At 39.6% G+C, this 22,161-nt stretch overlaps 1 protein-coding gene across 1 annotated transcript; it reads right to left on the bottom strand.

The window, feature by feature from the left end:
* Positions 1 to 941: 941 nt before the first annotated feature.
* Positions 942 to 17,788, bottom strand: tuba5 (tubulin alpha 5). The gene is made up of 7 exons (XM_080445387.1): positions 17,680 to 17,788; positions 13,063 to 13,291; positions 8,485 to 8,633; positions 6,231 to 6,554; positions 5,181 to 5,358; positions 3,516 to 3,694; positions 942 to 1,257 (listed from the first exon to the last, which is right to left on the bottom strand). The coding sequence occupies exons 1-7, from the start codon at positions 17,680 to 17,682 to the stop codon at positions 955 to 957; spliced, it is 1,365 nt and encodes a 454-aa protein (XP_080301513.1). The 5' UTR covers positions 17,683 to 17,788; the 3' UTR covers positions 942 to 954.
* Between the last annotated feature and the right edge of the window lie 4,373 nt (positions 17,789 to 22,161).

The raw sequence follows: 22,161 nt of genomic DNA, 5'->3' as shown, positions 1-22,161 counted from the left end.
TTAAAGCTGCACTATGTGACTTTCCTCTTCTGCCCCGGATTTGAACCCGGTTTCCTGGTGCACAGGTGCTGACATGTTTTACCATTGAGCTAATAGAGCCGGCCTGCTTGCTCAGGGGATAAACTGAATCTTGACCATCAGGTCAAAATTGGTGTCAGATCCTGTGTCTAGGTGAGACATGACCTTTGACACCATCTAAATGTCTCAATAAAAGAGCAGGGAGACAAAATACAACCACCCTGATTATATAAGTTATATTGTATTAACCAGTGGTGTAAAGTAACTAAGTACATTTACTCAAGTACTGTACTTAAGTACAGTTTTGAGTTATTATTTTATTTATTGGAATATTTTTACTTCTACTCCACTACATCTCAGAGGCAAATATTGTACTTTTACTCCACTACAATTATTTGAAAACTTGAGTTACTAGTTACTTTGTAGATTTTGATTATTATTAAAAAACATACACTAACCACTTCAGCCCTATATACATTTTGGCCATTTGAAAATAGCAGATCTACAAGCTCACAATGCGTCGCGATGCGACGCATTGAGAGCTTGTAGATCTGCTATTTTCATTTTTTTTTTTTTTTTTTTTTTTAAACTGGTGAAATGGGACATTCGGCACAATGAGTACTTTTACTTTTGGTACTTTAAGTCCATTTTTAAGCTAATACTTTTGTACTTTTACTCAAGTAAACTTTGAATTCCGTACTTTTACTTGTAACGGAGTACTTCTACATTGCAGTATTGATACTTTTACTTAAGTACAAAATTATAGTACTTTTTTCCACCACTGGTATTAACATACTCTACCATACAGATAGGACAAAATCACATTTCATTCATAATTATTTTTTTTAAGTCACACAGTGTCGCTTTAAACAAAAGTTCGAGAATTCCACATCGTACAAAAAAGACAAGAGCATAGTTTCCAGACGTTTTTTTCTTTCAGAATTCCCCTCCTTCGTCGTCGTCTTCGTCACAGTCGTCACCCATCAGACCGCACTCCTCGTAGTCCTTCTCCAGGCTGGCCAGGTCCTCGCGGGCCTCTGCGAACTCGCCCTCCTCCATGCCCTCGCCCACGTACCAGTGGACGAAGGCCCGCTTGGCGTACATCAGGTCAAACTTGTGGTCCAGGCGCGCCCAGGCCTCGGCGATGGCCGTGGTGTTGCTCAGCATGCAGACGGCGCGCAGCATCTTGGCCAGGTCGCCCCCGGGCACCAACGTGGGCGGCTGCTGGTTGATGCCCACCTGGTGAGAGATTCAGTGGTATCAAAATGTACTTAAAGTACCTAAAGTAAAAGTACTCATTATGCAGAATGTCCCATTTCAAGTTTTCAAATGTATAAAAATCTTTTCACAAAAATCTTTGTATAAAAATCTTTTCACAAAAATCTCTCACAATGCGTCGCGGTGCGACGCATTGTGAGCTTGTAGATCGTCTATTTTCAAATGGCCGAAATGTAATTAGGGTTGAGTGGTTAATGTATGTTTTGTAATTATAATCAAAATCTACAAAGTAACTACAGTAGTAACTAAAGTGTTCAAATAATTGTAGCAGAGTAGAAGTACAATATTTGGCTCCGAGATGTAGTGGAGTAGAAGTGAAAGTACTGAAAACTGGAAATACTCCAGTAAAGTAAAAAATACCTAAAAAGTGAACTTAGGTAAGGTACTTAGTTACTTGACACCACTGGAAAGATTACATGATGGAGAGAGATGTACCGACAAGATGCAACATTCTTTATTATCGTTACCTTGCTAAACTAATGGCCTAAGTCATTTTTTGAGGAACATCTTTGCTATAAGTCAGCTCCTCATGACACTGGCCACCTCTGGTAAAATCTCTTATCTCCTAATTGAAAAGGATCATGCTGTTCCCTCCTCTGTTAGTATAATGGCCTAACTCCCTAGTGTGACTTAGGCCAAAATAGGCATTTTTTTTGGCCTAAGTCACATGGTTTTGTGACTTAGACCAAATTATTTACTGATTTAGGCATTTCTTTTACATTTTTTTTGGCCTAAAACAGATTTTATCCTATTTAAATCTCTTATGTTACATAACTGACAGACAGTGTTATTTTTATTTTAATAGTCATAATTTGTTATAAACATTTTGGGTGAAATGATTAAGAAATATCATATAGTTTTGTTTTATCAGTTTTACATTTTTCCTGAAAAACTTAAAACAAATGACATAGGCCATTAGTTTAGCAAGGTGACGATATGTGTTTTCAGACATTTAACCACTTCAACCCTCAATACTTTGTAAACTTGACCTTTGGCCCGGTACTTGGTCGTTCTCTTTTCTCTCTACACCTAACTCTTTGCTGAAAATAGCCGATCTACAAGCTCACAACGTGTCTATTCTCAGCAAATGTTCTCCCCAGAATAGGGATGTGAGGGTCAATGTAATGTAAAAAATTATAATAATGAAGTTCCTATATCACACAAAGAATTGTCGGCCCCCTGCTGTATCTCTGAGGACCCCCTAGGGGTCCCGGTCCACCTGTTGAAGACCCTGGTATAGGAAGAGAGTCAAACTGTTGGGTTTTGACTCTGCCTTGTAGAAAATAACACAAAAAATACAGAAAAAACAGAAATAATAATAATAATAATAATAATAATAATAATAATGATAATAATAATCATACTAATAATAACCCTAAAAACATTCTAATACTACTACTACTATTAATAATAATAAAAATAACCCTAATAATACTACTACTAATAATAATAATATTATGGATAATATGAGGGTATTTTGTGGATACAGGTGTTGGTGCTTTCAGGAACTAATTGTTGCACATGAGAAAATGTGAGACGATGGGAGCATCATTAGTAACGTGTTGGTAACATCGGAAACAGCTTGAGAACATTTCTTGTTCGTTTCACCATGTGTACAGTTAGAAATATAAGTGTGTGTGTGTGTGTGTGTGTGTGTGTGTGTGTGTGTGTGTGTGTGTGTGTGTGTGTGTGTGTGTGTGTGTGTGTGTGTGTGTGTGTGTGTGTGTGTGTGTGTGTGTGTGTGTGTGTGTGTGTGTGTGTGTGTGTTCTGTGTGTGTGTGTGTGTGTGTGTGTGTGTGTGTGTGTGTGTGTGTGTGTGTGTGTGTGTGTGTGTGTATGTGTGTTCTGTGTGTGTGTGTGTGTGTGTGTGTGTGTGTGTGTGTGTGTGTGTGTGTGCGCGCGTGTGTATTTCCTGCTAAATGTGCACGTGCATATTCATAGTTATAATATAACGTCTCTGTCGAGTGAAAGCCTCACATGTCCAAAACTTTTAATTTTCAGGATTCAAATTCAAACTCGCCGTGTTTTCAGCTTGTAGATCTGCTGCTTTTGATGCTTATGTGTGATCAAGCAGGGCGTTAATTTATGAAAAAATAACACAAAAAGTTAGAATATGGAGATAAGAGCTTTCTGCCCGACAACAACGATATAACCATGTAACTACATTACAAACAACATCATCATCATCGTCATCATCATCATCATCATCATCCTCTCACCTTGAAGCCGGTCGGGCACCAGTCCACAAACTGGACGGAGCGCCGGGTCTTGATGTTAGCGATGGCCGCGGTGACGTCCTTGGGGACCACGTCCCCACGGTACAGCATGCAGCAGGCCATGTATTTACCCCGCCGCGGGTCACACTTCACCATCTGGTTCATCGGCTCAAAGCAGTCGCCTGCAAGACGTGCAAACAGTTCATGGAAACAATACATGTTTTTGTCCATTATAAAAACGAATCAGTAACAAATCTCTTCTTTTCCTTTGGGCTGTTCCCTTCAGGGGTCGCCACAGCCAATCATCTGCCTCCATCTCACCCTGTCCTCTGCCTTCATCTTCTCTCACACCAACTAACTTCATGTCCTCTTTCACTACAATATCCTCTTTGGTCTTCCTCTGTAGGCCTCGGACAGTTCCAACCTCAGCATCCTCCTACCAATATACTCACTATCCCTCCTCTGTACATGTCCAAACCATCTCACTATCCCTCCTCTGTACATGTCCAAACCATCTCAGTCTGGCCTCTCTGGATTTATCTCAGCGGCGGCAGTGGCTCAGGGGTAGAGTGGCCGGGTAGAGTGAACTGGAAAACCGCAAGGTTCCCAGTTCGATCCCGGGCTGGGTCGCTCCCCTAGAGTTAGTGTCGAAGAGTCCTTGAGCAAGACACTGAACCCCTAATTGCTCCCGATGAGCAGGTTGGTGCCTTGCATGGTTTCCTCCGCCATCGGAATGTGTGTGTGAATGGGTGAATGGCACAATCAATGTAAAGCACTATATAAATGCACCATTTACCATTTATCTCCAAAACATCTAACATGCTCTGTCCCTCTGATGTACTCGTTCCTGATCCTATCCAGTATCCATGCTTGTTACTCCCAGAGAGAACCTCAACGTTTTAGTCTCTGCTACCTCCAGCTCTGCTTCCTGTCTTTTCTTCAGTGCAACTATCAATTTAAATTAAAATAATGTATTTTGGAAGGGGAAATAATTGCTTCATTTATTTTATTTCAAATAACAAATAGCACAAAATATCAGATCGAGCTCATGTGTGAGCAGCTGGTAGATCTGCTATTTTCACACATACAAAAACAATCAGAATTCTTTCTCATCGATTAGTTTATCAATAAAACAAATTATTATTGATCGATTGATTCATTATTCTATTAATCGGAAAACAAATCAACAGGCATTAAATGGTAAATGGTGCATTTATATAGCGCTTTTATCCAAAGTGCTTTACATAGATTGTGCATTACATTCACCTATTTACACACACATTCACACACCGATGAAGGAGGAAACCGTGCAAGGCACCAACCTGCTCATCGGGAGCAATTAGGGGTTCAATGTCTTGCTCAAGAGGACACTTCCACACTAACTCTGGGGGAGCCCCCCAGCCCGGGATCGAACTGGGAACCTTGCGGTTTCCAGTTCACTCTACCCGGCCACTCTACCCCTGAGCCACTGCCACCGGCATTAGCCAAAATTAGCAAATCTACAATCTTGTAGATCTGCTATTTTTGGTGAAGAGATTTGGTGTAAAAAAAAAAGCAGTGTAGCGTACAGTAGATGTGCTCCCCCCACTTCTAAAAGTAGCGCTACAACACACCTCTGGTTATATATATATATACCTCCTATAGAGTGATATTGACCCCTAGACTCACCTGTGATCTCGGCCGTGCTCAGCTGCTCGTGGTAAGCCTTCTCGGCGGAGATGATGGGGGCGTAGGTGACCAGGGGGAAGTGGATGCGGGGGAAAGGCACCAGGTTGGTCTGGAACTCCATCAGGTCCACGTTGAGGGCCCCGTCGAAACGGAGCGAGGCGGTGATGGAGGACACCACCTGGATAGAACAGACCAGTGGTTACCAACCTTTTCAAGCCCATGCATGAGCAGTTTCTATTCCAGTGTGTAAGCCGAGATCTACCACTACAGTATGTGCCATAAACACCAGGAGCGATGCCACGCATTGTGAGCTTGTAGATCTGCTATTTAATTTCAAAATATTTTTTTACATTTGAAAACTTGAAATGGGACATTCTGGCTTATGAGTAGTTTTACTTTTGGTACTTTAAGTACATTATGATGCCAATACCTTTGTACTTTTACTCAAGTACATTTTTGAATCCAGGACATTTAACAGAATATTTCTACATTGCAGCATCGATGCAACTTAAAGAGGTGGTGCCATGGTTTTGCACTTTTTCAGTTTTTCATGTGTCTATGAGGTTGATAGAACTTCATTAAGCCCCCTGGTGGTGTTTTTATGGTGTTTAATGTCTTCTCTGACTATTTTGAGTTTCTACCAGGAGGCTGAAACCTTGAGGGTCGAACGTGCCAATAGAAAAACAGCTCTTTAGTGACATAGTAAAAATATACCCTCCCCCTCCCCCTCATTATCATAACCCAACAGGTGTGGGCATGAGGAGGAGGAGGGACTAGGACAGGTGGGTGGTGCTAAGGTGGTGGAGGAGGTGCTAAGGTGAGAACCAGGTATACTTAATGAACTGGAGGTGTGTCCACATAAAAACATAATTTTAACAATTTCTGTACACTTTTTAAAAAAAAATCTTCCTCCTAGTATAACCACAATACCTGATGATTATGTTTTAGGGGGGGGGGGAATCACTGAAAATCACGGCCCCCCGTCTTTAAGTAAAGAGACGTGAGTACACCTTTTCCACCACAGACAGACAGTATATCTTCCACACCGACCTGAGCGATCAGACGGTTGAGGTTGGCGTACGAGGGCCGCCCCACGCCCATGTTGCGGACGCAGATGTCGTAGATGGCCTCGTTGTCCACCATGAAGGCGCAGTCCGAGTGCTCCAGCGTGGTGTGCGTGGTCAGCACCGAGTTGTAGGGCTCCACCACGGCCGTGGACACGCGGGGCGCCGGGTACACGGCGAACTCCAGCTTGGGCTTCTTGCCGAAGTCCACGGACAGCCTCTCCATGAGCAGCGAGGTGAAGCCCGAGCCCGTGCCGCCGCCGAAGCTGTGGAACACCAGGAACCCTTGCAGGCCCGTGCACTGGTCAGCCTGCAAGCACCATTACATTCATTTATATGTATTCTTTTTTACATTTGAGATATTATAGGGCATAGCAGTGGCGGCCATTTTGTGGTGCCGCGGATGGAAAACCCATTCATTTTTCCCATAGAGATCTCCGAAAATATTTCTATAAATTATTTTAAGCCTGAAGCCATCCAGGCTCCTGGTGAATCATGACCGTAAAACATTTGATTCTGTGTCCAAAGATATTTGAAAACAGTTCACAAAAAGGGTATTTATTAAATATAGTATATTCAAATATTCAAATATCATCTCTGTCGGGTGGAAACCTCATATGTCCAAAACTTACTTTTCTGGATTCAAATTAGTAGGCCTATGGTCATGTAGGGCGTTAAATTAACAAAAGAAAACACAAAGTTAGAATATGGAGATAAGAGCTTTCTGTGCCGACAGCAACGATATAAAACTAACATATTATAGCTTTATAACATTAACATTGATCAGGTGTTCTAAAGACTGAATATAAAACTAACATATTATAGCTTTATAACATTAACATTGATCAGGTGTTCTAAAGACTAAATATAAAACTAACATATTATAGCTTTATAACATTAACATTGATCAGGTGTTCTAAAGACTGAATATAAAACTAACATATTATAGCTTTATAACATTAACATTGATCAGGTGTTCTAAAGACTGAATATAAAACTAACATATTATAGCTTTATAACATTAACATTGATCAGGTGTTCTAAAGACTAAATATAAAACTAACATATTATAGCTTTATAACATTATCATTGATCAGGTGTTCTAAAGACTAAATATAAAACTAACATATTGTAGCTTTATAACATTAACATTGATCAGGTGTTCTAAAGACTGAATATAAAACTAACATATTGTAGCTTTATAACATTAACATTGATCAGGTGTTCTAAAGACTGAATATAAAACTAACATATTACAGCTTTATAACATTAACATTGATCAGGTGTTCTAAAGACTGAATATAAAACTAACATATTATAGCTTTATAACATTAACATTGATCAGGTGTTCTAAAGACTGAATATAAAACTAACATATTATAGCTTTATAACATTAACATTGATCAGGTGTTCTAAAGACTGAATATAAAACTAACATATTGTAGCTTTATAACATTAACATTGATCAGGTGTTCTAAAGACTGAATATAAAACTAACATATTGTAGCTTTATAACATTAACATTGATCAGGTGTTCTAAAGACTGAATATAAAACTAACATATTACAGCTTTATAACATTAACATTGATCAGGTGTCCTAAAGACTGAATATAAAACTAACATATTGTAGCTTTATAACATTAACATTGATCAGGTGTTCTAAAGACTGAATATAAAACTAACATATTGTAGCTTTATAACATTAACATTGATCAGGTGTTCTAAAGACTGAATATAAAACTAACATATTACAGCTTTATAACATTAACATTGATCAGGTGTCCTAAAGACTGAATATAAAACTAACATATTGTAGCTTTATAACATTAACATTGATCAGGTGTTCTAAAGACTGAATATAAAACTAACATATTATAGCTTTATAACATTAACATTAATCAGGTGTTCTAAGGGCTGAATATAAAACTAACATATTATAGCTTTATAACATTAACATTGATCAGGTGTTCTAAAGACTGAATATAAAACTAACATATTATAGCTTTATAACATTAACATTGATCAGGTGTTCTAAAGACTGAATATAAAACTAACATATTATAGCTTTATAACATTAACATTGATCAGGTGTTCTAAAGACTGAATATAAAACTAACATATTGTAGCTTTATAACATTAACATTGATCAGGTGTTCTAAAGACTGAATATAAAACTAACATATTAAAGCTTTATAACATTAACATTGATCAGGTGTTCTAAAGACTGAAGTCCACTCACCATTTTACGGACCCGTTCCAACACTTTATCAATGATCTCTTTTCCTACGGTGTAGTATCCACGGGCGTAGTTGTTGGCCGCGTCCTCCTTCCCAGAGATGAGCTGCTCCGGGTGGAACAGATCTTTATACTTCCCAACACGGACTTCATCTGAGAAGAAGAAGAACATTCTGCACTTTAGTTTATTTAGCACATTGTTATGAAAAAATATATAGAAACAATACATATCAAAGAAAACTAATTGCTGTGCGAGGAAAGGAAGAAGCCGGCAGGCTTATTTGGAATCCTTTCCTTCATGGAAGAGGTCATTAGATAACAAGGATTAAACGTTCAATAAGAACAATACAAATTTAAAAAAAAAGTTTACAAGGGGAGCAGCGGTGCAATAAAGAAATAAAAACACAACAACTGCACAAAAGAAGAAATGGACTTCAGTAAGGAAGAAATGAGATATTGTTTTAAATGTTTCTTAGAAATTAGTAGTTAGTGAAGACTTGAATCTCCTACCACTTAAACTTCCTAAAGCACTGTTTCCCAAACAGTGGGTCGGGGAGACGGGGACCTACGGAGCCCCTTAGGGGACATTACTAGGTAGATTGTTTTAAGGGTAGGTACATTATTTTAAGAGCTAGGTAGATTGTTTTAAGGGTAGGTACATTATTTTAAGAGCTGGTGGTTTATGTTTTCTGGTATGGAAAAAAAAAACATAGGCTATAACTTTTTTTTTGAGGGATGAGTTTTTTTTTTGAGGGATAAGTTTTTTTTTTTGAGGGATGAGTTTTTTTTTTTGAGGGATGAGTTCTTTTTTTTGAGGGATGAGTTTTTTTTTTTGAGGGATGAGTTGTTTTTTTTTGAGGGATGAGATATTTTTTTTGAGGGATGAGTTTTTTTTTAAAAGAGGGATGAGGTTTTTTTTTAGGAGGGATGAGTTTTTTTTTTAAAAGAGGGCTGAGTTTTTTTTTTAGGAGGGATGAGTTTTTTTTCAAAAAGAGGGAAGAGTTTTTATTTTAGGAGGGATGAGTTTTTTTTTAAAAAGAGGGATGAGTTTTGTTTTTAGGAGGGATGAGTTTTTTTTTAAAAAGAGGGATGAATTTTTTTTTTTAGGTTATTTTTTTTTTTCATGCATGACAAAAAAAAAAAACTTTGAAAAAAAAAAAAAAACTTGGACCAAAAAAAAATATTATGCCTATCTTGAAAATAAAACCTCTCCTTTTCAAAGTCGCTATTTATAGAATAGTGGAGCGGCTAAGAGAAAAATCGTTCACTTTGTGATGCAAGCATGAAATTTGGTACATTTACTCTTCAAACCCCACTCTTTTCAAAAATACCGCTGGCCACGCAAAATTCCAAAATGGCGGCCCACAAATCCAAGATGTCTGTCCAAAAGTGAGGTTTTTCCTTTATAACTCGAAATGTATTGATTTTAAGCACCATAAATGTATTAAAGTTGAATATAAATTTGGGCATTGTGGATATTTTGGTACCACGTACATGACTGTATCTATTACGGTTCTTGAGATACAGCATATAGGTACTTTTACAGACTCAGATTCTTTCATGCCTTTACAGGATGTGACACCGTGTCAGCCTTCCGCAACAAAGGCAAGAAAACTGCTTGGCAGACATGGGAGATATGCCCAGAGGTCTCGCCTGTATTCTCCAAACTGGGTATTTACCCTCCCACAGTGGAGGATTGTGACCTAAAGATTCTGGAGAGGTTTGTCATCCTAATGTATGACAGATCCAGCACAGCTGCTACTGTGGATGAGGCCAGGTTTGACATGTTTGCCAGAAAGCAGAGGCCTTATGAGTCAATCCCACCAACCAGAGCAGCTTTGCTCCAACACACGACGAGAATCGACTACAACAACATCAGGGTGTTTGACACAGAGACCAACTGCTGGCTGAGCACACCTTCAGCACCATTTCTTCCAGGGGGACGCACTGGTCATTCAGCCTTTGCCTACAATGGAGAGCTGTACATATTTGGTGGCTACAGCCTTGGTCTGAAACGCTGCCCCAAAGATATGTGGAAATTCAATCCAGGGACCTTCTCCTGGAAGAAGGTTGAGCCCAAGGGGAAAGGCCCTCGCCCATATTATGGTAGAAACTGTTGCATGCTTGGAGATCGTATCATACTCTTTTGTGATGAATATGAAGATGTAAATTACCTGTTTGTCTTAGACTTAAGTCCTGGTCTGAAGACGTTATGCAAGCTAGCAGTTATTCAGTACGATCTGGAGCAGGCTGAACTCCCACACGACATCAGGTGGGAACTGACAACCATGACTACCAACAGTTATGAGGATGAATATGAGCTGTATGTCTCGGACTGAAGTCCTAGTCATTATGCAAGTTTATTTTTTTATGTGGTCCTGTAAAACCCTGTGAGACCAGTGGGTACCCACTGTAGAGGCAGGGCAGGCAGTTCCTGCCCAACTAAGATCTTGCCTCCCCTAAAAGAAAACTGCTTAATCTCCTCAAAGTCACGCATCCAACAATGCTTTGCGCTACAAGTATCGCACAATGTGTCGCATGACAAAAGTGACATCAGAATGACAAAGATGTGCCGCATACTCTGATTGGTTTTAATTTAAAGGACGACTTCACCCATTTTCAAACTATCTTCATATAATTGGTCCTCACTAATGCTCATGCTAAATGGTACCATTTTTTTGTACTCTGTATCTCATAGGAGGGCTGTGGACACTTCAGAAATCCGCCTACCAGTAACATCATCGATTGGTTTATTCTTATTTATTTATTTGTTTAACAATCTTAGATATTTGAACTGGAACACTATCAAACTGAAACGGATAAATTGGTACTCTCTCCTGATTGGCTGACATTAAAGGGACACTTCACCCAAAAAAAGCTTTGTTTCAATGGATTAGTCACCCCATGGAGACTTGAATTCATGGATATTTTTTTAGTTTTTTGTCTCATTCCTAAGACAATAATTTGATGACCGGCAGCGGTTCCGGTAGGAGACACAACGACTCGTTGTGTCTCCTACCGGAACCGCTGCCTACCGTTCCGCTGGTCATCAAATTATTGTCTTAGGTTGGGGTGGCCATAGTTGAGTGGTTAGTGAGCCCGCCTAGGGAGCCAGAGGCCCTGGTTGCCCCAGGTACGATTCCAGGCCAGGCCAGCAAATATGTTGATGAAGTGAAATTTGTCCCTGAGCAAGATTGCTCACAGGCCCTCATTGGAAACAAGACCGCAAGGACTTTCATGAATGGACCTGTTAAAAGGAATTATCCTTATCCTTAGGAATGAGACAAAAACAAAAAAATATCCATGAATTCAAGTCTCCATGGGGTGACTAATCCATTGAAACAACGTTTTTTTGGGGTGAAGTGTCCCTTTAACAGGACTTTTCAGTATTGATTGAGGGTCCGAGGGATGCAAAATAGATTATATTAAACAGGGGTCCATGGCCCAATGTTAGCCTGGTAAACCCTCCCTCCGGAAATCTCATTTCCATTTGATTAAAATACAAATGAGATTTCTGGAGGGAGGGTTTACCAGGCTAGCCCAATGTGGCCATTCTCAAACTTTTGAATACCAAGGAGCTGCAGTTTGATATAGTTTTGTATGTAAGTATGTATGTAAGTATGTATGTAAGGCACTAATTCACACCAGGCCGGTGTTTACCATGATATTAGAACATCTAAAATGGTTGAAGGCCCTCACCGGTAAACCACTGCCTCTTGTGGCTTACTGCTATAATGTGTTACTCTGACAGTTGTAACCAAAAGGACCTGGTGGTCCATTTGGTTAACATTTGTATACTCTGAGTTAACTCATTAAAACCGGGAACGCATCTGTGCCGTTTTATATATATATATATATACATATATATATAAATATATATATATATATATATATATATATATATATATATATATATATATATATATATATATATATATATATATATATATATATATATATATATACAAGCTCACAACGCGTCAGCTTGTAGATCTGCTATTTTCAAATAGCCTATGTATAAAATAGAGCTAAAGTGGTTAATGTATGTTTTTTAATAATATAATAATTTATATCTGCAAAGTAACTAGTAACTAAAGTTTTCAAATAATTGTAGTGGAGTAAAAGTACAATATTTGCCTCTGAGATGTAGTGGAGTAGAAGTAAAAGTATAGACAATTGGAAATACTCTAGTAGTAAGTAAAAGTAGTAAAAAAGTAAAAAATACCTCAAAATTGTACTTAAAGGAGGAGTTCACCCAAAAAAATACTTATTTTCTATCAATTGCACACCCTATGAAACCTTGAATTCATGGATTTATTTTTGTTTTTGTGGCATTCCTAAGCCAATAATTTGATGACCGGGTGTGTATCCGGTAGGAGACACAAATAATCTACTTTGTGTCTCCTACCGGATACATTAGCCGGTAGGAGACGGGAATCAAATTATTGGCTTAGGAATGCCACAAAAACAAAAATAAATCCATGGATTCAAGGCTTCATGGGGTGTGCAATTGATAGAAAATAAGTCATTATTTGGGTGAACTCCTCCTTTAAGTATAGTACTTTACACAAATGGACCTTACCGACCACGGTGGGCTCCAGGTCCACATACAAGGCTCTGGGGACGTGGTGTCCAGAGCCGCTGGTGTTGAAGAAGGTGTTGAAGGGGTCCTGGCGGGAGTTGGGCTGCTGCTCCGGGTCGTCCACAAACAGGCCGTCCGGCCCCACGCCGTGCTCCAGACAGAACAGCTCCCAGCAGGCGTTCCCCGTCTGCACGCCCGCCTGGCCCACGTGGATGGAGATGCACTCTCTCTGGAAAACACCCCCCAAAAAAACACTGCTTTTTCAATACTTTGGGCTATTCAAAAATAGCAGATCTACAAGCTCATAGCGTTTTTATTTTTTCAAACGTGAAAACTTGGTGCAAATCTTTGAATATGTATGTTTGTTTTTCAAAGCGGACATTTTAAAAATCAAATCTTTGCTTCTGGGGATTCTACAAATGTCTTCTAAATCCTAACAGTTTTTTTTTCTTTTTGAAAAAACGTATGTTGCTATAATATCAGTGGTTCTCAAACCTTTTCAAGAACCACCCAAAATTATTTGTCCACGGACAAATATTTATATATATATATATATATATACATACCCAAAGACTTGCACACATTTTCACGATTTTCTTTGCTCAAAAATAGCAGATCTACAAGCTCATATGAGCTTGTAGATCTGCTATTTTTGAATAGCCAAAGGAATCTTAAAATGACACAGATGCGTTCCCGGTCTTAATGGGTTAAACACTTGAACCCTAGCATCCTCCCTCACACACCTATAGGACTCACCTATAAGCCCTGCTCATGAGGCTATAGGGTAGGATATGGCTCAGGGTAGAGGACAGAGTACAGCAACTTGTAACAGGCTAGCCCTAGAATGTCTGTGATCTTACATATCATTTCATGTATTCCAAATACAGAGCCATAGATCGGTCTCATCCGGGCGCACGGTTAGCAGACTGATCTGTGCGGCATTAAAGTGCTCCGCGCTGCGTGTGTACTCACCCAATATTTAATTTCTAAGACTTGGAGTCAGATATTGTTCCTCTAGTTTCATATCCATTTGAAAGTTCTGTCAGTAAAATATCTCCACTTTTCCACGAGATTCACACAGACGACATTGTCTGCCAGCGACGAGGCCGGACCTGAAATGACTGCTGGACTGAACATATGAAAACTTCTGTTGGAAACAGACTATGTTTGAGAAGCACAAACGAATGGGGCACACAATTGACAGGTGCGTTGTGATTGGTGCGGGGTAATTAATCACACCACCTGCCAATTGTGTGTCCCAAACATTTGTGCTTCCCAAAGGAAGTTTAGATACATTCAGTCCTGCACTCATTTGGGGCCCCTCGCCCCGGACAGAAAGTCGTGCGTGTGAATCTCGTGGAAAAGTGGAGATATTTGACTAAACACACGTTTTCTGGCAGAACTTTCAAATGGATATGAAACTAGAGGACAATATCTGACTTCAAGTCTTAGGAATTCATTATTGGGTGAGTACACACGCTGCGCGGAGCACTTTTATGCCGCGCAGATCAGTCTGCTAACCGTACGTGGGTGGGACCGATCTATGGCTGTGTATTTGGAATACATGAAATGTATGTAAGATCACAGACATTCTAGGGCTAGCAATGGGCCTGGTCTACAAGATACTCAAGGGACCAGTGCCCATGTACCTGTCAAACTACTGACGCCCACAGGTACAACACCAGAGGGAGCTCCACTGATCTCATTCCCCCCAGATTCGGCACAAACATGGGGATGAATTAATTCTACTATTATGCCACTAAAATGTGGAATGGCCTACCACCAGACATCAGAAAATGTGAGTCCCTACCCTCCTTCAAAACCGCCATAAAAGAGCACCTGGACCTTTGTAACTGGACCTAGACAAGTCTTTTAGCTTGACAAAATAAATGACCCCCCATTGTTTACCTGTAAATATACCTTTACTGCTCCTCGTATTGATGATTTATTGTATCGTATTGTATGTCTTGATAATGTCTTGATGAATTGAATACACAGGACCACAATAGAAACAAGCCCTCAGGGCTTTTTGTGTTGTCCTTTTAGCATCATTGTATAACTGTACGTCTGTACTTTTTGCAAACTGTTAATAAAGTATTCAATCAATCAAAAAGCTGTCCCTATTCTGCTATTTTCTCTACAAGCCTGTATATCTGCTACTTTTGCTACAACTCCTACAATTCGGTCCAAAACCTTTCCAATTCCATTCCGATTGGCGGGCCCTGCAGGTATAGATAGGAAACCCGGCCTGGCATTATTTTAAAACTGTCCCGAAAAAGCATCTGCCTGAAAGCTATGTGGAGATAGATATTGAACCTCATTGACATGAGGGGTCAGACACTGCCACTGTTTTGACCTGTTCTCCTCTGTAAATATATCTGTTTGTATTTGTTGATGACCTGTATTAATGTGTTCATATTCTATGCTCTGATGATGAATTGAATACATAGGACCACAATGGAAACAAGTCCGCGGGACTTTTAGCCTAAATCAGTGGTTCTTCTCAAAGTGGGGCCTCTATATGACAGGACGACCCCCCCCCCCTCCTCCTACAGACATGTTGTCACTTGATATTGTAGGTTAAGAATGTGTGCTGGTAAGTAGACCTATGTATGTATGTATGTATGTATTTATGTATGTACTGTATGTGTGTGTGTGTGTGTGTGTGTGTGTGTGTGTGTGTGTGTGTGTGTGTGTGTGTGTGTGTGTGTGTGTGTGTGTGTGTGTGTGTGTGTGTGTGTGTGTGTGTGTGTGTGTGTGTGTGTGTGTGTGTCACGTGTATAAAAGCTGTAAACACTTCTGAAAACAGGACAGACTGGATTAGTAGTTTACATTTAGCTATAAGTGCTTTCAGCCATGTTTCAACATGTGAAGAATTTAACTCTTTTCTTTTCTTCATCTCAAGGGAAGTCCCCCCCCCCCCCCCCCACACACACACACACACACACACACACACATGATGGTTTTATGCTGCTGACTGACATGAACAAGTATATGCTAAAGTAACTAAACACTCAAGTACTAGTACTGTACACGTTTGAGTAATTTTACTTTGCCCGAGTAAATACATTTTTCAGTATACTTCTGCTCCACTAACATGTCAGAGGCAAATATTTACTCAATTATATCACATTTGTTGTTTCTAGTTACTTTGCAGAACATTAACCACTTAAACCCAATTTCAGGCTTTTCGGAAATTGCTGATCTACAAGCATGTAAGATCTGCTATGTTTTAATACCTTGCGCAAATTTTGAAAACATTGGACATATTTGGGTCATTCTACTCAATAATGACCTTTACTTTTGGTACTGTACTGTAAGTAATAGTATATTTTCATGATAATACTTTTAAACTTTTACTCAAGTAAAATGTTAAATGCAGGACTTCTCCTTGTAACAGAATATTTCTACATTATATTGCTACTTAAAAAAATAGCACTTTTTTTCACCACTGCTGCAGAGTGACATGAAGCATTTGAACATGAGACATTATTAGAGAATTAACTACAGTATCATCAAGACCTCTGGCAGGCCGGGAAAAATATTGATTGAATGATTGGTTTATTAATTGACTGACATCTTTATTAACAAATCCATATAAGGTGCATAAACAAAGGATAATTAATAGGCTATACCATCAAACTGACCATCAAATCTCAAAAGCTTATTTTCAAATCACTATTTAACTATATGGTGGAATAGAGGCTATATTATATACATGCTTTAAGACATGTATACATATACAAGTGTAATAATAGCATGTCAGCCTATTTAAACAAAAGTTCACAGTTGAAAAGCTCTCAGAAATATCCAGACTATTTTTGTATCATGGTTCAAACATCTGTTCCTTCATCTCATCTCTAACAGCACAGAAACACTCCTCATGCTTTAGATTAAATACATTGTAAAAAAATATAATCCTGCATTAAATAATTCATATCCAAATGTTCACCCTATCAAATAATAAAGTACATTTAGATATAAGCCTACAGAATGTTATCATTAAAACAAGTGTAATAAAACCAAATGCTAAATATAAATATAAAAAATAAAAATAAAAATAAAATAAAAATAATTTAATATTTACACATTTCAATACTTTTACTTCTACTCCACAACATCTCAGAGGAAAATATTATATTTTGTACTCCACTACATTTATTCGAAAACATTAGTTACTTTGTAGATTTTGATTATTATTACAAAACACACTAACCACTTTCAGCTGTTTGAAAATAGCAGATCTGCAAGCTCACAATGCGTTGCAATGCAACGCATTGTGAGCTTCATGGAGATCTGCTATTTTCTAAAGATTTTGAACTTGTGAAATGGGACATTCTGCACAATGAGTACTTTTACTTTTGGTATTTTAAGTGTATTGATGCCAATACTTTTGTACTTTCACTCAAGTCAATTTTGAATACGGGACTTTTACTTGTAACAGAGTATTTCTACATTGCAGAATTAATACTTTACTTAAGTAAAACATGCGAGTACTTTTCCCATCACTGGTATTAATTAATTCTCACTCACTTTGGGAACTGATCTGATTTAAAGTGATACATGTAGGTAATAGAGTAATAGAGTAAATAGGTAATAGAGTAAATACTAACTCACCATGTCTGTCCAGGTGTTGATCCTTCGGGGGGGTTTGGATGAAAAGGATGAAAAGGATTAATGAAAGAATAAGAGTTGATTCTGACGAGCAACGCGTCCGACTCAACGCTCCTTCACAATAAAAGCTTTGGTTACGCGACGCACAGCTCCATTTATACGGGAGCGCGCACGGCGCGTTCCTGTGATGCGTGTGTGTGTGTGTGTGTGTGTGTGTGTGTGTGTGTGTGTGTGTGTGTGTGTGTGTGCAAACACGCGCGCATCACAGGAACGAAAGAAAGAAAGAACAGAAAAAGTCTTCCAACAGAGTGTGTGTGTGTGTGTGTGTGTGTGTGTGTGTGTGTGTGTGTGTGTGTGTGTGTGTGTGTGTGTGTGTGTGTGTGTGTGTGTGTGTGTGTGTGTGTGTAGTGCATACCAGGACAAGATCAGTGTTCTCAATCTGTACCTACAGTGATGTACTCTCATGTTTTACTTAAGTAAAAGTATCAATGCTGCAATGTAGAAATACTCCCATTATGTCTCATTTCACAAGTTCAAAATGGTATATATATTTTTTCTAAATTGTAGATACAAGCTCACTTGTAGATCTGCTATTTTCAAATGGCTGAAATAAGGCTGGTTAATGGGTTTTGTAATAATAATAAAAATCAACAAAATAACTAGCAATTAAAGTTTTCCATAAGGTAACTGGAGTAAAAGTACAATATTTGCCTCAGAGATGTGGTGGAGTAGAAGTAAAACTATTGAAAATTGTAAATACTCCACTAAAGTAAAAAATACCTCAAAATTGTACTTAAGCACAGTACTTGAGTAAATATACTTAGTTACTTTACACCACTGAGTGCATGCCAGGCCAAGATCATTGTGTTCTCAATCTGTACCGATCTGTGCCTGATTCATAGTGACTGTAATATAGCAATAGCGTTGATTCTCAACCTTGAACTTGAAGATCTGCTATTTTCACATTATGCATCTGTGGAACCGAGTCAAATGTAATGTAATGCCTCAGCTCCTACAGTCCAAGTGCTTGTCAGGGTGGGGGGTCAAGTAAGATTACTTTGGGGGTCCCCAGTTCAAATATGATTATTTTGGGGGGTCCCCAGATCAAATATGATTATGTTGGGGGTCACGGCCTGAAAAGGTTGAGAACCACTAGCCTAGGGCAGCACTTTTCAAACATTTTCGTGCCAAGGAAACCCAAATTGATATATATTTGGCCGCGGACCCCCATCTGAAAATGTTTTGTACCAGGGACCCCCAGGAGAGAAGAGCCTGTAGAACTTGCCCTGGCCTCGACGACCTTGCAGGCTTATGCAAATAATAATACATTTTATTTACAATGCACTTTACATCTTTGTAAAGTGCCACGCTATGAGCTTGTATATCTGATATTGTTGAACAGCCCAAGTATATAAATAATGGTTAAAGCTATAAAAAAAAAATCTAAAACGACACGGTGTGCGTTCCCGGTCTTAATGGGTTAAAGTAGGAGTTCCCAAAAATGACTTATTTTCTATCAGTCACACACCCCATGAAACCCTGAATTCAGAGATTTTTTTAGTTTTTGTCGCATTCCTGAGACAATAATTTGATGTCCTCAAAAGAGTCTCCTGTCGCCAGACCCCAAACACCCAGTGACTCCAGGAAACAACACTGATGATGATGTGTCCAAGTGTGTGCATCAGTAGACGTTTTAATTTACTGTCAAACTCTGGGAGTGGGAGTACCAGTGACAACCAGGAACAGACTGGGTGACGACCACGAAGAGCGTGGTGACATCTGGAGAGACAGAATGAGATGTTTTTGCCCAGCAGCAACGATGACGACGCAACGCACAGAAGAATGCCCACTTCTGGTCAGACGAAGGAGGAGCCAGGCCCGGGGTCAACCCACAGTGCCTAGAGCCTCCAAGTGTCACCAACACTTGCTGTTAACATCTCACCTGCCACCCTAAACCCTAACCCCCTCATTAGCACTGTCTCTTACTCCCCTCTAAGAGACAGCATGTCAGCATGTCAGCATGTCACTTGAACACAGACCGGGGTCTGATCAGCCTCAGTCGGGTCGCCTGGAGGAGGGTGTTTGTTGCGAGACCCCAAACACCCAGTGACTCCAGGAAACAACTCTGATGATGTGTCCAAGTTTGTGCATTAGAATCTGTTCTTATTTAAATGTGTCGCGGAAATAAATAAAGTAAAAGTAGTAAAGTAATAGTTATAGTGCTTGGCGTGAACGGCCATCAACACAACTCACTTCTAAACACATGATCTAGTGTCAGAAGAAACAATAAAAACCTTTTATTTGATTTCTTTTTTTTATTTAAAGTGATTGGATTCTAAAAGCACTTTACAGAAAGAATTAGAAAAAAGGTAGTGAATGACTGACCCATGGATTCTGCAAAGACTTTAAAGGACAACAAACACTCGTTGAGAAGAAGAAACGCAACAATCATCACAGTCAGAATGGGGAGGCAACACGGAGGTCTGTTTTCTCTGGTGCAAGGGGTCTTCAACGTTTTTTTTAAAAGGCCAAGGACCCCCTAGCTGAGGGAGAGATGAAGCAGGGACCCCCTCTATATCGTATGAAATGGTGCATATTCAACTGTTTCAGAGATAGCTTCATAGACTGTGTAGCACTGTGTTGGGTTCATGTTTATTTTCAAACTTGCACTTGGCCCGCTCTTATTTCCCCCCCCAACACAACCCGCTTTGCTGAAAATAGCCGATCTACAAGCTCACAACGCCTCGCAGCGCGAGGCGTTGTGAGCTTGTAGATCGACTATTTTCAGCTAATGGTTCCCCCTCAGAATAGGGATGCTAGGGTTCAAGTGGTTAATGTAAGAAAAAAGTTCCTATCACACAAAGATTTGGCGGCCCCCCTGTAGTAACTCTGAGGACCCCCCCCTAGGCATCCCCGGACCCCCTGTTGAAGACCCCTGCAGTCTGGTGGATGGAGGTTCGAGGGATTCATTCGTAAGGCATGTAGCAGCAAAGTGGAGTGTCTGGTTGCTCCGTCTTTTTGTTTGTTGTTTGTTTTCCAAACGATTCAAAATATAATATATTGCACTTTTTAAGACAGAAATGAAATCATAATCTCACAGGTAATGAGTGGAGCTGAACTCATAGTCTGTCGTGGTGCTGATGGTGCCGCTCCGCCTTCAAGGTGCTGCGAGTGATCCTTTTGTGGTTTAAAACAAAAAAGTGTTTTTGTTAAACGGTTAAAGCTCTATATTCTGATTCAGTAATCATGGCCGTAGAGTGTTTGTTCAGTAACAGAGGGTTCTCCCCGTCTCTCCAGCTCTTTGATGAACAGAAATTAAAGACATTCTCAGGTGGGTCACCGATTTCATCCGGTCAGGAAAGAGAGAACCCAGTTCATCAGCATAAATTTGATAGTGTTCCAAGTTTGTCTGCTCGTTTTTGTTTTAAAATCACTTCCACGTCCTCTCTAACCCGTACATGGGCAACTGGCGGCCCGGGGCCACATGCGGCCCCCACCTTCACTTAATGCGGCCCTTAGGTTAATATCGGAATACTGACATATTATTGATTTCAGTTGTTTACAATTCCAAGTCTTTTTTATGTCCAATGTATTAAAAAAAACTTTTCAGGATTCCAATAAAAAAATAGCACAAAAAAACAGGATTCCAATTAAAAAAATGCAAAAAAAAATAGCCGATCTACAAGCTCAAAACGCGTTGCAGCGTGACGCGTTTTGAGCTTGTAGATCGGCTATTTTTGCTACTTTTGTGTGACAAAGAATGGCGAAGTATGGCATTAATTTATGAAAAAAAAGTCTGCCCGACAGTATATGTAATGTGTTCCTCTGGAGTGAGTGTGGAAATATAATATAGAGGCCCTCTCCATCATCTAAGTTGCATCACCCCTGCTCTAACCTAACCATAACCCAAAAGTGAACATGTATTTTCTGTTCACTAAAGAGCTGGAGAGACTTGGGAGACTCCGGTTACTGAACAAACAATGAGTACCATCCAAATACGGAGCTATTTAACACTTACTTTAACACAAAATAACATCACTTACGCCCTCCTTTCGTGCGACAGAGTATAATTTAGTCAGAACGAGTACTAACAGGTTCCACCATAGAGAGTTCATGCAGTGGTTGATGGTTTCCTTTTTTTAGGCTCATCTTTGTGGGAAAGGCTTCACTGTCCACTAGCTGAGAGGGAAACACAATGCTATCAATGCATTGAATGGGACATTATCACGTTTTATCAGACCATTGAACGGGCGAGTAGGCGACATACTGACCTACCCGCCATTTATCAGACCATTCATTGGGCGTAATCAGGAGCTACTGATATACTCTGAGGCAGAGCAGTCCCCACAACATGAGTTACCATTCTGTGTCTATCGGTACATAACTCCAACGGCGCTGAGTAGGCTCAAGGGAACGTCGCAACGTTTGGGACGGCAGCTCGCTCGATTTAGCCTGCTCGGTGGTCCCTCACGTGGCTCCAGTTCG

Source organism: Gymnoscopelus braueri, assembly GCF_963280865.1.
Source record: "Gymnoscopelus braueri genome assembly, chromosome: 12".
NCBI lineage: Eukaryota > Metazoa > Chordata > Actinopteri > Myctophiformes > Myctophidae > Gymnoscopelus > Gymnoscopelus braueri.
The sequence above is the reverse complement of the archived record's forward strand: the minus strand, read 5'-3'. Positions and strand labels throughout refer to the sequence as shown.

Coding starts and splice junctions, on each gene's coding strand:
- tuba5 (XM_080445387.1), bottom strand. Junction 6,555..8,484: donor TGGAACGGGTCCGTAAAATG/GTGAGTGGACTT, acceptor TGGTGCTTGCAG/GCTGACCAGTGCACGGGCCT. Junction 3,695..5,180: donor GAGCACGGCCGAGATCACAG/GTGAGTCTAGGG, acceptor CACGTCTTGCAG/GCGACTGCTTTGAGCCGATG.